Source organism: Lytechinus pictus, chromosome 1 (assembly GCF_037042905.1).
Source record: "Lytechinus pictus isolate F3 Inbred chromosome 1, Lp3.0, whole genome shotgun sequence".
Classification (NCBI taxonomy): domain Eukaryota; kingdom Metazoa; phylum Echinodermata; class Echinoidea; order Temnopleuroida; family Toxopneustidae; genus Lytechinus; species Lytechinus pictus.
The window spans coordinates 38057514-38071779 of NC_087245.1; the positions used below are offsets into that span (position 1 = coordinate 38057514).

General features: G+C 39.9%; 2 protein-coding genes across 5 annotated transcripts in view; both read left to right on the forward strand.

Annotated features, from left to right (window-relative positions):
- LOC129283501 (lipid droplet-associated hydrolase-like) overlaps positions 1 to 14266 on the forward strand; it is a 41377-nt gene that overhangs the window by 20784 nt on the left and 6327 nt on the right. For 2 of the 4 annotated variants that reach the window (XM_054919305.2, XM_064102185.1), the window contains exons 2-5: positions 7357 to 7562; positions 9487 to 9624; positions 10713 to 10829; positions 11731 to 11960. In XM_054919305.2, coding sequence (XP_054775280.2) covers positions 7388 to 7562; positions 9487 to 9624; positions 10713 to 10829; positions 11731 to 11960 — 660 coding nt within the window. In that variant the 5' untranslated portion in view covers positions 7357 to 7387. Of the gene's footprint in view, positions 1 to 7056; positions 7117 to 7356; positions 7563 to 9486; positions 9625 to 10712; positions 10830 to 11730; positions 11961 to 14266 lie in introns of those variants that run through there. The other 2 variants (XM_064102192.1, XM_054919339.2) reach the window with 2 other exon arrangements.
- Positions 309 to 4400, forward strand: LOC129253710 (uncharacterized protein K02A2.6-like). Its single transcript, XM_054892125.2, has one exon. The coding sequence runs from the start codon at positions 309 to 311 to the stop codon at positions 4398 to 4400; it is 4092 nt and encodes a 1363-aa protein (XP_054748100.2).

Consider the following 14266-nt stretch of genomic DNA (forward strand, 5'->3'; position numbering starts at 1 on the left):
ATGTTTATATGATGTATCTTGGAGTTGATGTTTATATGATCTGTTGGAATACACAGTATATTTCATGGTGGCAGCGGTGGGATCTGATCCCGCTAGTGGTGACATTAGACTGTGATGATGCCCTACGGAAATGTGAAATGATAGGGAAGGAACTTTGCGATGTCTGTGCGATGTCTGCCTGAGCCGTCGCTGTAGTCCCACATATACGGATCGCGGTGAGTTTTCACTGTACTTACAGCCCCATTCTCTGTGCTTGCAGCTTAGTGAATTTGTGCAGCTGTGTGTGACCGGTGAACTAAAACGTCAATATGAATGACTCCGTCGTGCCAAAATTGTCCTGGGAAGATGAAGATCTCCCAGGAGCCATTCAAATATTCAAACAGCAGTGTGAATTGTACTTCTCCGTGAAAAATGTCAGAGAGGAGAAACAGGTGGATCACATTCTGCTTTTCATGGGCACCCCTGGCCTCCGCATGTATAATTCATGGGACTTAGCAGAAAGAGACAGGAAGAACATCGCAGTTGTGTGGAATCGGTTTGAAAAGCAGCTTAAACCAAAGTCCAATTTCAGAGTCGCCCGCCTATACTTACAGAGATTTCGCCAGCAAGAGAGTGAAACTGCTGATAGTTTTGTGTCCAGACTGAAACTACATGCACAGACTTGCCAATTTCGCGATGACAGAGAGTTCGCTGACAGAGTCGTTGAACAATTCATTGCTGGCACGCGCCACACAGAGCTCCAAAAGCAGTTACTGGGGCAAGATGAACTGAATATTCAGCAGTGCTTGGACTACGCAAGAACTCATGAAGCTTCTATCTCGCACATGCAACAACTCGCAGGTGTGCGTTCGCAGTTGTCCCCAGCAGTCCACGTAATCCAACACAAACGAGATTGCAGGAACTGTGGGAGGAGCCATTCTTTCTCGTCACGTGAATCTTGTCCAGCGTATAATACGACATGCAACAGCTGTGGTAAGAAGAACCACTGGTCAAAGATGTGCCGATCAAAGCAAGGTGTGCAAGCATCTCGTGGTCGACAACAGCGTGATTCAAGCGGTCGCGATCGCGAACGTCGACAACAGACACGGTCCATCTCGCATAAGCGTGGGAAGCAGAGGAGTTCTTCTCGCAATACACGGACAGCTACTCGTGATGTGCACTACACTGATGCGCACACACCGCCTGCCAAGGATGACACAGGTAGTGAGAGTTTTGACCAGCTGTCATTAAATGCTATCTTCACTTCGCTTGATGCGATTTCTGACCAAAGTGATGACGAAGCATTTACACGCATACAGATCCGTCAAGATGAACAAGAACGTATTATAAACCTCCTTGTTAAGGTTGACACCGGCTCGCAGGTGAACACGATACCTCTACGCGTATACCGCCGCATGTTTCCCTCAAATCTTGATGCCGATGGTTTTCCCCGAAAAGGCCATCTAAAGGATACCAGCTGTGTCCTGACAGTATACAATGAAACGGCGATTAAACATTATGGAACAGTCACATTACCCTGTCGTCATGGTAACACTGGGTGGATTAATGCTGACTTCCACGTTTGTGACACCAGCAGACCAGCAATTCTCGGTTTACGCACATCAAAAGCGCTTCAACTGGTGGCCCTCACTTTCTCCATAGATTCGCGAAGTGTACAAGACAACACACAGCGTGACCCCATCCGCTCGGTAGCTGACCTGAAGTCGCAATACCCGCAACAGTTTGACGCGATCGGTGATTTCGCTGGAGAGTACCACATTGTACTAAATGATGGCGCCCATCCTGTGGTGCATGCTCCCCGTAAGTGCTCAATCCATATCCGCGACGAGCTGAAAGCTGCACTCGATGACATGGAAAAACAAGGTGTCATTCGCCGAGTCACTGAGCCCACCGACTGGGTCAGCAGTCTAGCCATCTCGCGCAAGGCAAACGGTCAGCTACGCATATGCTTAGACCCAAAGGACTTGAACAGTGCAATCAAACGGTGTCACCACACTACACCTACCGTCCAGGAAATTACGCACAAGCTCACAGGAGCCACGGTGTTCAGCAAACTGGACGCAAAACATGGGTATTGGTCAGTGCATTTGGATGCAGAAAGCCAACTGCTGACCACGTTCAACAGCCCGTTTGGAAGGTATAGCTACAAGCGTATGCCATTTGGCCTAGTGATGAGCCAAGATGTGTTCCAGCACCGAATGGACCAGATCCTAGAGCAGTGCACTGGCGTCATCGGGATCGCAGATGACATTGTCGTGTTCGGGGACTCACAGCAGTCACATGATAGAAATCTGCACGCCTTGATGGAGGTTGCAGCTAAGTCAGGTCTGAAATTCAACAGCAATAAGTGCTCCATCAATCAGGAACGAGTCGTTTTCTTTGGCATGGTCTATGACAAACATGGTGTCCATCCGGATCCAGCAAAGGTCCAGGCAGTGAGATCTATGCCAACTCCACGCGACAAGACTCAACTCCAGGAATTTTTGGGGATGGCTACCTACCTGAGCCCGTTCATCCCCAATCTCTCTAGCCGTACAGCAGATCTTCGTGAGCTTCTTCGGCAAGACAATGAGTTCGTTTGGTCTGAGAATCATCAGCGAGCTATGGATGACATACGCGATCAGATCTGTGAGAGTGCTACCCTACGTTACTTTGACCCCAACAAGGAGAGCATTGTACAGGTAGACGCATCATCTCGCGGATTAGGAGCTACACTTCTCCAAGATGGAGAACCCATCGCGTTTGCATCAAAAGCGCTGAGTGATGCTGAGACCCGATATGCCAACATTGAACGTGAAATGCTCGCGGTCGTCTTCGGATGTGAGCGGTTTCATATGTATGTCTTTGGTAAGCATTTCACAGTCGAATCCGATCATAAACCGTTGCAAATGATCCACCAGAAGCCGCTTACCTCAGCGCCACCGCGTTTACAGCGTATGTTACTACGCCTCCAGCAGTACGATTTTAACTTAATCTACCGCCCAGGGAAGGAAGTCCCAATTGCTGATAGTCTGTCGCGGTCTCCAGGAAATGACAACACGCATATCGCACTCGACATGCAAATCAACCACATCCAGTTCACAGAGCAACGAATTGCAGATGTTAAGCGAGAAACCGACACGGATTCAACACTATCGCAGTTGAAATGTATCATAGGCCAAGGATGGCCAGAGCGTATGAAGGACCTTCCATCTCAGCTCAGACCGTATTGGTCATTCCGTGATGAGCTGTCAGTTGAAGATGGAATCATCATGAAAGGTCCCCGTGTTGTAGTGCCAAAGTCAATGCATGAGTATGTGTTAGGAAAGTTGCATGAAGGCCATCAGGGTTCTACGAAAACGAAGCTACGTGCACGCGATTGTGTATATTGGTTGAATATCAATAGCAATATCGAGAGTGTCGTAAACCAGTGCGCGACATGCCAAAAGCACCAGAGATCACAGCCTAAGGAGGAGCTACTCCCTCACGAGCTTCCAACACGACCTTGGCAGATTTTAGGCACAGATCTGTTCCATTTCGAAGGTCGCGAGTACCTGATCATAGCAGATTATTACTCAAAGTTCCCATTAGTTCGCAGAATGCCCGTCGAGTGTACAAGCAAAGCTGTCATTGAAGCTACGCAACAAATCTTCTCTGAGCATGGCATACCCGAGAAGGTTGTAAGTGACAATGGTCCGCATTTCGCCTCCTCAGCATACAAGGAATTCGCTAGCAATTGGAATTTCGCGCACGTCACATCGTCGCCACATTTTCCTCAGTCGAATGGATTCGTTGAGCGAGCAATACAGACCATCAAGCGTACATTAGCGAAAGCGACATCGTGCAAGCAGAATATCAACATGGCCCTTCTCTGTTTACGCACAACCCCAATCGACAGCGAATTGCCTAGTCCAGCAGAGCTTCTTTGTGGTAGGAAGTTCAAAAGCAACCTGCCCCTAGTGATACACAACACATCATCGCGCAAGGAGCAACATTACCAGCGTCTACAACAGCGACAAGATCAACAGAAAGCGTATCATGATCGATCTGCACACAATCTGCAGCCGTTGAGACCCTCACAACGCATTATGGTCCAAGATGCACGCACGCATTTGTGGATTCCGGGACAAGTTGAAGAATGTTGTGATGAGCCTCGTTCGTATACAGTCGTTACCTCCAATGGTCGTGAGCTACGTCGCAATCGACAACAAATTCGCGATCTTGAGCCAGCTAAGAAACGCGTAACTTTTGATGAAACCCCCCACTACGCTAGCACTCCTGAAACGCGGCAACGCGAACAGACACATGAACAGCAGTCACGTGATACTAGACCACGTGATCCCAAAGTTGTAGAGAACAAACACCAGCAAATGACCAGGTCTGGAAGACTAATCAGACCCCCAGACAGGTTTACCATGTAAATTTGCATATTCGATACACAGTGATGTTCATGTGTTGGTTTTTATTCATGTTCAAATGTCCTTTGATATTACTATGTTCATGTACAATATATGTGATTCAAGATGCAGTGTTAAGTTGCAAAATGTGGAATCCGTGTAATAACATTTAAAATGTTACACGTTATACATTCTTTTTTTTTTTTTTAATGTCTTTGTGTACTCTGAAACAAAGGTGACCATTCTCAATTGTGAAGATGTTATTTTTTTTCATAAATAGAGAATAAGTACTTCTCAGTCAGAGTGTTGTGTATGCATTCCTTTTAAATAGTTGCCAAAAAAAAATTAGACATGTGTGAAGAATTGATATAGTTGTGGTTTTTTTACCTAAGGGACAGATGTTGTACATGTATGTGTTTAAGTTGTTTGACACTTTAATGTTACCAGAATAACCATGTGAAAAGCATGACATGTTATTATTCAGTTTTAGATACTGAAGGTACAAAAAAAAAAAAAAAAAAAAAAAAAAATCTTTAACCAGTGCACATACCAAATATCCCATCTTTGCAGTAAAGTTATGAAGAAAACAGTGTTTGAACCATTTTACACAAGTTAGTACCGACTGAGTGAATTATGATAATAGAAGTGTATAACAACAGTTGCTTATTATACAGGACATAATTAATGTGAAGTCAGTTATGCAAATTACACATAGATATTTGTTCAGTTTTATTACAACCATAGTAATGATATGGTAAAAATCAATTCATATGGATGTTTAATTGCCTGATGGTGCACACAAGGTTATATATAAATTAGAAAGGTTATCTCACTCTTATTCTTAAAAAAAAGGGGGATGTAACATCTGGAGATATTTTCCTTTATGTTTGTATATTGAGGGACACACTATCGAAAGACCAAAGTATGTATCTTGGAGTTGATGTTTATATGATGTATCTTGGAGTTGATGTTTATATGATCTGTTGGAATACACAGTATATTTCACTATCCACCCATCCTTTTGATGATCATGCCATTGCCGTGATTTGTGGCTCTAGGTATATCATTCATTCAACCTTCTTGTTTTCTAAGATTGCTCAACTGCTTAACCTGTATGAATGCTTCTCATGATAACCAAATTCTGAAATTCTAATAATCAAAGTTTCAACACATTCAAGAACCTCTGTAGGTTTAGTAACAATATAGGCTACCCGTATATAGACAGAAAATAACAGATAATTATGTTTTGGATTGTCCATTCTGATCTAGTTTAAGAAAGACATTGTATTACAATGTCAAATCATGTACACTCGTAGTTGTACCGATGTAGTTGTAGTGAAATATTCTATTCTCTATACATGCATGATAACTTCACAATGATGTACCCAGTATCATATTTAATATACCATAGGTTCCTTGTAGCTTAAACTATGACTGTTATAAGTGCATGTATTGTTTCCAATGTGAAACGAAATGAATCCAAAAAAAAAAAAAAGAAGAAGAGAAAAGAAAAGAAAGAAGAGAAAAGAAAAGAAGAAAAAAGAAAAGATGAAAAAAAAGAAAAGAAAAATAAAAGAAAAGAAAAAAAGAAAAGAAGAATGTCAAAGAAGAAAAATACAAAAGTAAAGAAAAGAATTCAAATGAAAAGAAGAAAAAAATAAACGAGAGAACAAAAGAAAATGTAGAAAAAAAATAAATGGATGATGTATGTAACACATGTACTGTAAAGGAATATTTTAATTTTATCTTGATAATTGCATTTAAGTAAGATTAGTTTGTTAGGTTAAATGTTAAAGTTTGAGTGGAGGTTAGGGTTAGTATTATGTTAGCTTTAAGCTGCTGCATTGGGCAATTTATAGGGATCTATTATAATATCATGCCTTGCTTACTGATGCTTGGTAATGACATAGCAGTGTAGGACTGTTATTTTGACATTTGGTTTCCTGTAATAGTTTAGTTATTTGTAGTTCAAGCTTTGGTATTTAGTTCAGCTTTGTTTAAATTCTCCATGCTTCTGTTGTCATCCATTTATATTCGACTTTCAACCTACTTCTCCTGTCATTCCTTTCCTATTCAGATGTGTTCATTAATTACATTCCCACGTCTGATTCTTTTGTTCAACATTCTTATTATGTAATCATCCCAACATCTTATTCATCTCCATCCTCTATCTCTTATTGGTTATTTTTATGAATTAGACTTTTCCACTTTCAGTTGGCTCCTCCATTCTCTTGATTTTCATTGGTTGATTTTGTGTAATTTAAATATATGCTAATTTTGTTATTGCCATTATGAGTTTAGCTGAGGCAAATTAGCCCAGCAAATAAAACAGTGCACTACCAGACTTCATCGAGTTAAGTTCCATTTTGTTCCTGTGTCATCGAGTTTAGTTCCCTCTTCTCCTCTCCGTTTGCTTCTGTTAGATGTATGATTGAGCTTATGTTATTCCCTTCTTCAGTTGAACATTTATTTTCCCCCATAAACTGTATCATTTTACAACCCCACAGCAGTATTTAGTAAGGCACAGGGTATAAATAGGAGACACAGTTTTAGTTAAGAGTTGTTATGAGTTGTTATTGAGTGTGCATGGATCCACCACTGAAAGCGTACCGGCCTGAGGAAGCACCATACCCCGGCAGCTACACTACAGCTAGGACCCAGAGCGCTCTGCAACGACCTCTTCGACTTCATCTTCCTGAGCATTCCAGGCCTTCATCGACTTCGAGATCCATATCTTAAGGTTAGATTTATAGCGCATAAGTTATCATAGTTTGCAGTCTAAGTTTATAGGCCACGATACAATACTAACTTTGAATAATAGTGTTACTTGGCGGGGACTTTTGGGGCTTGGGATTTGAATTTAATATCTATTTTGAACAATGTTAAATGATGTATGTAGTAGTATGTGTTGATATCGTCTGATCGTTGCTTATACTTTATTTATAGAATCTAGCTCCTCACTTTTTTTTAACTATTTTAGTGAACACTTGATTGAATGAAGAATAATCGAGATGGCAACAACATCTTCCATTTCATCATCCGGGGTTTCATGCGAAGAAGATCCTCCTGTCATGATAGAAGACGTCCTTATAGATGAGATGCCAACTAGACTAATTAAGGTTGGAGGAGAGTTTTCAGAAACCAGCAATGGTGTTTTTCCAAAAGTTCTCTTCCTAGTCATTCCAGGTAACTTCATTTGATTAACATAAAAAATAACATTAGAAACATTTTATAAATACAGTTCTCTAAAGATATTTCACTTATCTAACAATTCAAGATAGAAGGAGATTAATCCAACTATTTCGTGCAGAACATCAACAGATGCTTACCTGACTTATAATTTGTGATTGACTATGACTTTGATACGATTTTTATTTTACCTTCTTTTTTGTGTGTTTAATATCTAATTATGAAAAATATAAATTAATCTCATCTTCATTCATAATCTTTAAGTTCATTCTGAAATTTTCTTTGATTTTTAGGGCAATTCCATTCCAACAAAAACTTGATTTAGATCAGAATGAAAAGAGAAAAAGCAAAATCGAATGTGAATTTTAAGAAAGTTATGACATTTCAAGGTTTTGCTTAATTTCACAAAAACAGTTATATGTAAATTGTACTTGATATGAGGCTGGGTCTGATGACATCACATACAGCCATAGCCTCTCACTATTTTTGTTTTGTATTATATGTAAATTCAAAATATCTTTTTCCCCTCATTACAATGTGAAACATATTGTGATTCAATGAAAATACCACCTCATTGTCAAATCTGCAAGAATTAAGAATATTAAATATATTCAAAAATAGTGTGTGACATCGACTCTCATTTACATACAATCCATGTTGTGCATGTTCTGTGAAAATAAGCAAAACATATATAGTTATGACTTATGACATTATTTTCATCCAATTTTTATGAATTTTTCAGCATTAAGCTTCCTTGATTTTCTTTTATTCAAATCCACTTTTTTTGGGTGGACTTAGCTAAATTAAATCACATTTTATATGGCTCTTTTTTTGGGGGATCAGAATTTATTGTAGCATCATTATATTTAAGATATTAAGTCTCACATCACAGGTATCATCTTTATTGTCAATTTGAGTGTTAACATTATTTATTTATTTGTTTATTTATTTATTCATTCATTTATTTATTTAGTTATTTACTTATTTGATTTATTTATTTATTTGTTTGTTTATTCATCCATCCATTTATTCATTCACTGATTTATTTTGTCATGTATTTATTTATTTATTCATTTATTAATATGTTTGTTTATTCATTTATTTGTTTACTTATTTATGTACTTATTTATTTATCATGTATTCATTTATTTTTTATACGCCCGTCCTAGATGGGACGTATTATGGTATCATGCTCGGTGTCCGTCCGTCTGTCTGTTCGTTAACTTCTCCTTGTAAACGCGATAACTTCAGTTTGACTTAACCTAGGCTCATATAATTTGGTGTATACGATACTAGCATAGATCTCAGCAAGATCGATTTTGAGGTCAGAAGGTCAAAGGTGAAGTCACCACTTTCCACTTTTCTTGCTTGACAAATAACTCCATTTTCCATGTTACAGGCGGGCGTATTATGTGCTCGCCTTAGCGACACTCTTGTACATTTATGTATTTGTTAATTATATATTCTTAATATGCATTCGTTTATTCATTATATTATTTCTGGTTTTTTTTTTTTTTTTTGGGGGGGGAGCATTTTGAGTTTTGGTAGAGGTATGATGTAGGTCAATGTTACTTTCATAGCTATGATAATAAGATCTTTGTGTCCAATGTTTTGTCCCGACCCCGTCATTCTTAAACAGCTATGAGTCATGACTACTCATATCATTATGTTATATGTGAATGTGTAATTCTTTTATATTCATACTTTGTTCCTTCCTTCCATTAAGATTGATTTGGCCACCGAAATACAAAATCTGAATTACCAACTCCCTATTCTATTCAAGATTATACTTAGCGAGTTTGCGGTATTAATCATACAAAAGAGAATTAAGCCATATCTGTTTCTGCATATTGAAATGAAACGCCAAGTGATACATGTACATACTTGTATAAATAATCATTTCTTTGTTGTATTTACACAGGCAATCCTGGTGTAGCAGAGTTTTACGAGGTATTCTGTCAGACGCTATACAAGGCAAGCAGCTACACCATTCCTGCATGGGCAATATCTCATGCAGGGCACAGTGAGGTTCCATGTAGCTTACAGGAAAAACTAAAAGGTACAAGGGGGGGGGTAGGCTGAAGGGTGATGCAAAATAATATTAGATGGTGATTGCTCCTATTAGTAATTACGGAAGATCATGAAATTGAAAAGATAAGCATTTGCTAATGATATAGTTCATTTCATTTCTTGATATCTTCTATAATTACAAAAATATTGCATGGTGGAAACTTTGTTTACTTCTTTAGATCATCTTATGAATATTCTCCCATCATTCCCATTATTTATGTATGCTATTATTTTTGCAAATGTCAAATGCAAAAACCTGGCAGAGAGTTTTTTTAGAACTGGCATGCGATCAACATTTATTTTCATGTAAAATCGCTTAATTTCATATGCTCCACATCCTAACTGTTTTGGGGCATATATGTATTCATATCGTCTAGTAGAAGTAGTAATGAATTGTAATCGTCATAGTCACATTTTGATGGTGTAGCAGGTTTCACGCTACACCATGTATCTTTCTTGGGCAAGTGTCGGGACTGAAAAGGACCACCCAATCTCGATGTATGGACAAGTGTGTTCTTGTCGTCCTTAGGAGAAGTGTGTTCTTGCCTTCAGGAGAATGATTTCTCCTGAATTCTCCTGAATACGTCAAGAACACACTTGTCGAAACGTCGAGATAATAATAATAATAATAGTAACGGCAGCGGAAGATTGGATGGTGCTTTTCAGGACCAACACTTGCCCTAGAAAGATACATGGTGTACTGTGAAACCTACTACACTATTCTTCTTCGCCAAGGAAACCTTCAGAAGTTGCACGTTTCGATGGATTTACCTAAGCTAGAGACAGTCTTTAAGAATTAATTGCAAGTACAAAGTTTCTTGAGTACTGAGATTTTAGAATACATTGTGACAGGGGCGGATCCAGGATTTTCCAAAGGGGGGGGGGGGGGGCAAATTTATCGGAGGAAAATTTTGACAAGCAAAAAAAAAAAGGTATTTTTTACATTAAAAATTTTAATTTTGCTTCTCAAAAGGGGGGGGGGACATGTGCCCCCCCCCCTTGGATCTGCGCCTGCATGGTGATTACACCTCCAAACAGATTCCTCATCTTCTTTCTTCTCTGTTTCATTCCCTCAAGCAACAGACCGTGATGATGAGGTTTATAATCTCCAGCAACAGATAGAACATAAAATGGCTTTCATCGAAGACTACATTCCTCCCGGGGTCAAGCTTATTCTGATAGGTCACTCAGTAGGTCAGTACATGGTTAATATCCAGCCTTGTGCTTGATATTCCTCTTCAGCCAAATGGCTGTTCTTCTAACGGTTCCATTTCACAATTTACTGCCAAGAAAGTATGTTATTATTTGTCAAAAAAGGAAGAAAATTTTCAAATTTTTGTGATACAGCTCAGCTGCTTAATTTTTTTTCCATCATGTGATGATGAATTCATGAATGTTTAAACATAAATGAAAGTAAAGTGATATTTGAAGCCTCTGATCACATTACAAATGTATTTCAAAATAATTCCATGTTAATAATAATAAATTTAAAAAAAACCAAGAGAATGCATGCTGTAACCAGACTTCAATTTTCATTGTATTCATTAGGGATCTATAGGAATTATTTTGCATTTAGTTTGGGTTATTTTCACACGATGCCTGTATTCTCTCTTTCTGTTTATTTTTGTTTTGTTTATCTGTGTGTTTCTTTATATTTCGTCCCTGTTTGCTTGATAAAAGTTCCTTGAATACTTTTGTGAAAAGAAAGATTAACTTTGAAAATATGCATGTCTCTCTCTCTTTCTCTCACTCTGCCACCTTCTCTCTATATACCATTGTGTTGGTTCAGTTGGTAGAGCGTCCGTCTCACAACCGGGAGGTCGGGAGTTCAAACCCTGGCCGCGTCCGACCAAAAGACCTTAAAAGATGGGAGTTGCTGCTACCCTGTTTGGCGTTCAACGATTAAAGGGATAGAGCCTCGTCGATCTGGCGCTGCACAGCGGCTGCCCGGCCCACGATCAATTGGGCAAAGCAAATTTTCGGAGTATTTCATTTCATGCCTATTTCGAATAATAAAATATGGATTTTCATTTTTTTCATTTTCATTCACACTCTCTCCCTCTCTTTCTCAACTGATATTTCTCTGAAAACTCAGGATGCTACATCATTGTGGACCTCATCCGTCGCATGCCCAAACTCAACCTGTTGAGGGCGGTGTTGCTGTTCCCTACTGTGGAGCATATATGGGACACCCCAAACGGGCGGACGATAGGGAGTATGGTGGTTTACCTGAGGTGGGCTGCCATAGCGCTGTCATATATCAACTACTACCTCTCTGATTGGGTCAAGTGGAGACTCGTACAATGGTGGTTTCGAGGCAGAAAAGTGAGTTAATCCAGCTTATGAGACAGGTCAAAATTTAAACCCACCTATTTGGAATTAAAGGTATCATTTTAATGTGTGAGCAGCAGATATTAGACAAAAATTCTCAAACTAAGATGAAACATGTGTATGAGTGATTGTTTTTGTCCTTAAAAAAGATGAAAAACACCATATACATGTATAGAGGATGACAAACTACAATTTAAAAAAAATTGTGATTTTGTGATTTTTTAGCCTGATTTTCTTCTTTGGGTATACTGCCCAACGCCCCACAATGGGAGCCAACCAGGCAGGAAGTGCGCAGATGTTGATGGCACAGAGAGAGAAGATTTTGATAGCCGTCTCTGAGACACATTTAGCTCATAGCCAGTTTTCTCAAATTCAAAAATTCTGTTGACTGCCCTCTGTTGGGTTGACTTTTACACACAGAGTTTGGTTCAGCACTGTGCATTGTACATACACACTATTGTTCATGCTGGGTTCATCCAGAGTTCATGCGTTGTAGTCCAAATTTGCTCTATACACACAGTCATTGAAACCAACCCTCTTTGTTTTACATCTCCAAGTTTTAAAATAGTTCCTGTTGATATGATACTTAGAGCTGGTTGTTTTGCCCATTTCCAAGAACCGAAATGAAAATCTTTAATATGAAAAACAAAGTGAAAAGATCACTTTGATTTAAGGTAGTCAGTATTGTAACAATAAACACCAACCACAACACCAGGCTATGAAGAAAGAGATAATTGAAACACACCTTGTGCAGAGAAATGTCCTCCAGAACAGCTGTATCCTCAGTCGAGGTCCTCCTGCCAGCCATTTCGGCCCATTATCCTCGATATGGCTATGTGGCAGGAGGCGGGCCAGCAGCATCAAGACAAGATGGCACCTCCAGCTGCTTGTTTGGTAAGTTGGCTTTACATCTATTCTAAATCCAAGCTGAGGACCTTGTAGCAATCTCCACTAAGTCTAAAGCCAGCTTCCTTCTGTTGGTTTTTCCCATCCTTGAGAGGAAGAAATGGAGAGACTTTGTCGCATAACCTCTGCCGCCATTCTCCACTGGGTAGTAATCTACCTTCCATCCCCTCTCCTTACATTCTAAGATAAGTCCGGCATATTTTGATGTCTTGTACTCATGGGCTGTCTCAATGTTCTCCCATGGCACAGTCAGTTCATAGAGGATGACCGACTTGGACTGCTTCGACCAGACTACCATATCTGGTCGCATGTTGGTAGTCGCAATCTCACTGGGGAAGGTCATCTGCTCATCCAAGTCTGAGATCAACTGCCAATCTCTTGCTACACAAAGGAGCCTACTTGTGTGTAGTCTAGATTTCCTGTTGGCTCCAGTACTTGTTCCAGCCTTCACAAATGAGATCATTGCTGGAGCATTTAGTGGTTTTGTCTGGTTTGCTTTCTTAATAGTGATCTTTAGGGCTTTTCTCAGTTCTTTCAAGATCTCATTGTGCCTCCATGTATACAAGCCTTCTACCAGAGACACCTGACAATTTGATAGAATGTGCCTGAGTGAACCCTTCTTTCCACATCTATGGCAATTCTCGTTCTCAGTCTTGGCCCACTTCTTCAGGTTATGAGGAGAAGGAAGAACGTCGTAGGTGTGCCTGTTTCCATTTTCCGAAGGGGAAGATGGTTTCTGACGAAATCCGTCACAAAGAGGAGGAACAACGAATAGCTAAAGCAGTTGGCCTCGTGCAGCAGGGAGCTTGGTGTCGATGGGAGTGTGTAGAACCAAGGTCCCTATCCAGGAAAGACATATATGTCTTTCCTGGATAGGGACCTTGGTTCTACACACTTGGTTCTACACACTCCCATCGACACCAAGCTCCCTGCTGCACGAGGCCAACTGCTTTAGCTATACGTTGTTCCTCCTCTTTGTGACGGATTTCGTCAGAAACCATCTTCCCCTTCATTTTCATGCTTGCCTTAAAGAAGTACTGGGTTGGATTTATGCCTAGCCCTGCTCTACTGGATTGTGTAGGCCCAACCATATCCTTGTGCCTCAGCCGAGATTCCATTTCCTCAACTTCTTGCTGGGCATTCCATTTGCGTCCTGTGCAAATGTCTAGCACAGTCCTGTTAACAAACTGGTCGTTGGAGTCTAAGGGTCCCTAAGCCTTTTTCACCTTAAACTCCTCTGTAAGTGCACTCAGGGGTAGCTTCAGCTTTGCACAAGGTGTGTTTTGATTATCTCTTGCTTCATAGCCTGGTTAGTTAGTGTTTGGATTAACGTCACCTGACATCTAACTATCAATAACCTTATTTAAGTGATTCAGAGCTCAGAAACTTAGAAC

Bases quoted from the DNA above. Each gene is read 5' to 3' on its own strand.
- LOC129253710 (XM_054892125.2), top strand. From the start codon at position 309: ATGAATGACTCCGTCGTGCCAAAATTGTCCTGGGAAGATGAAGATCTC.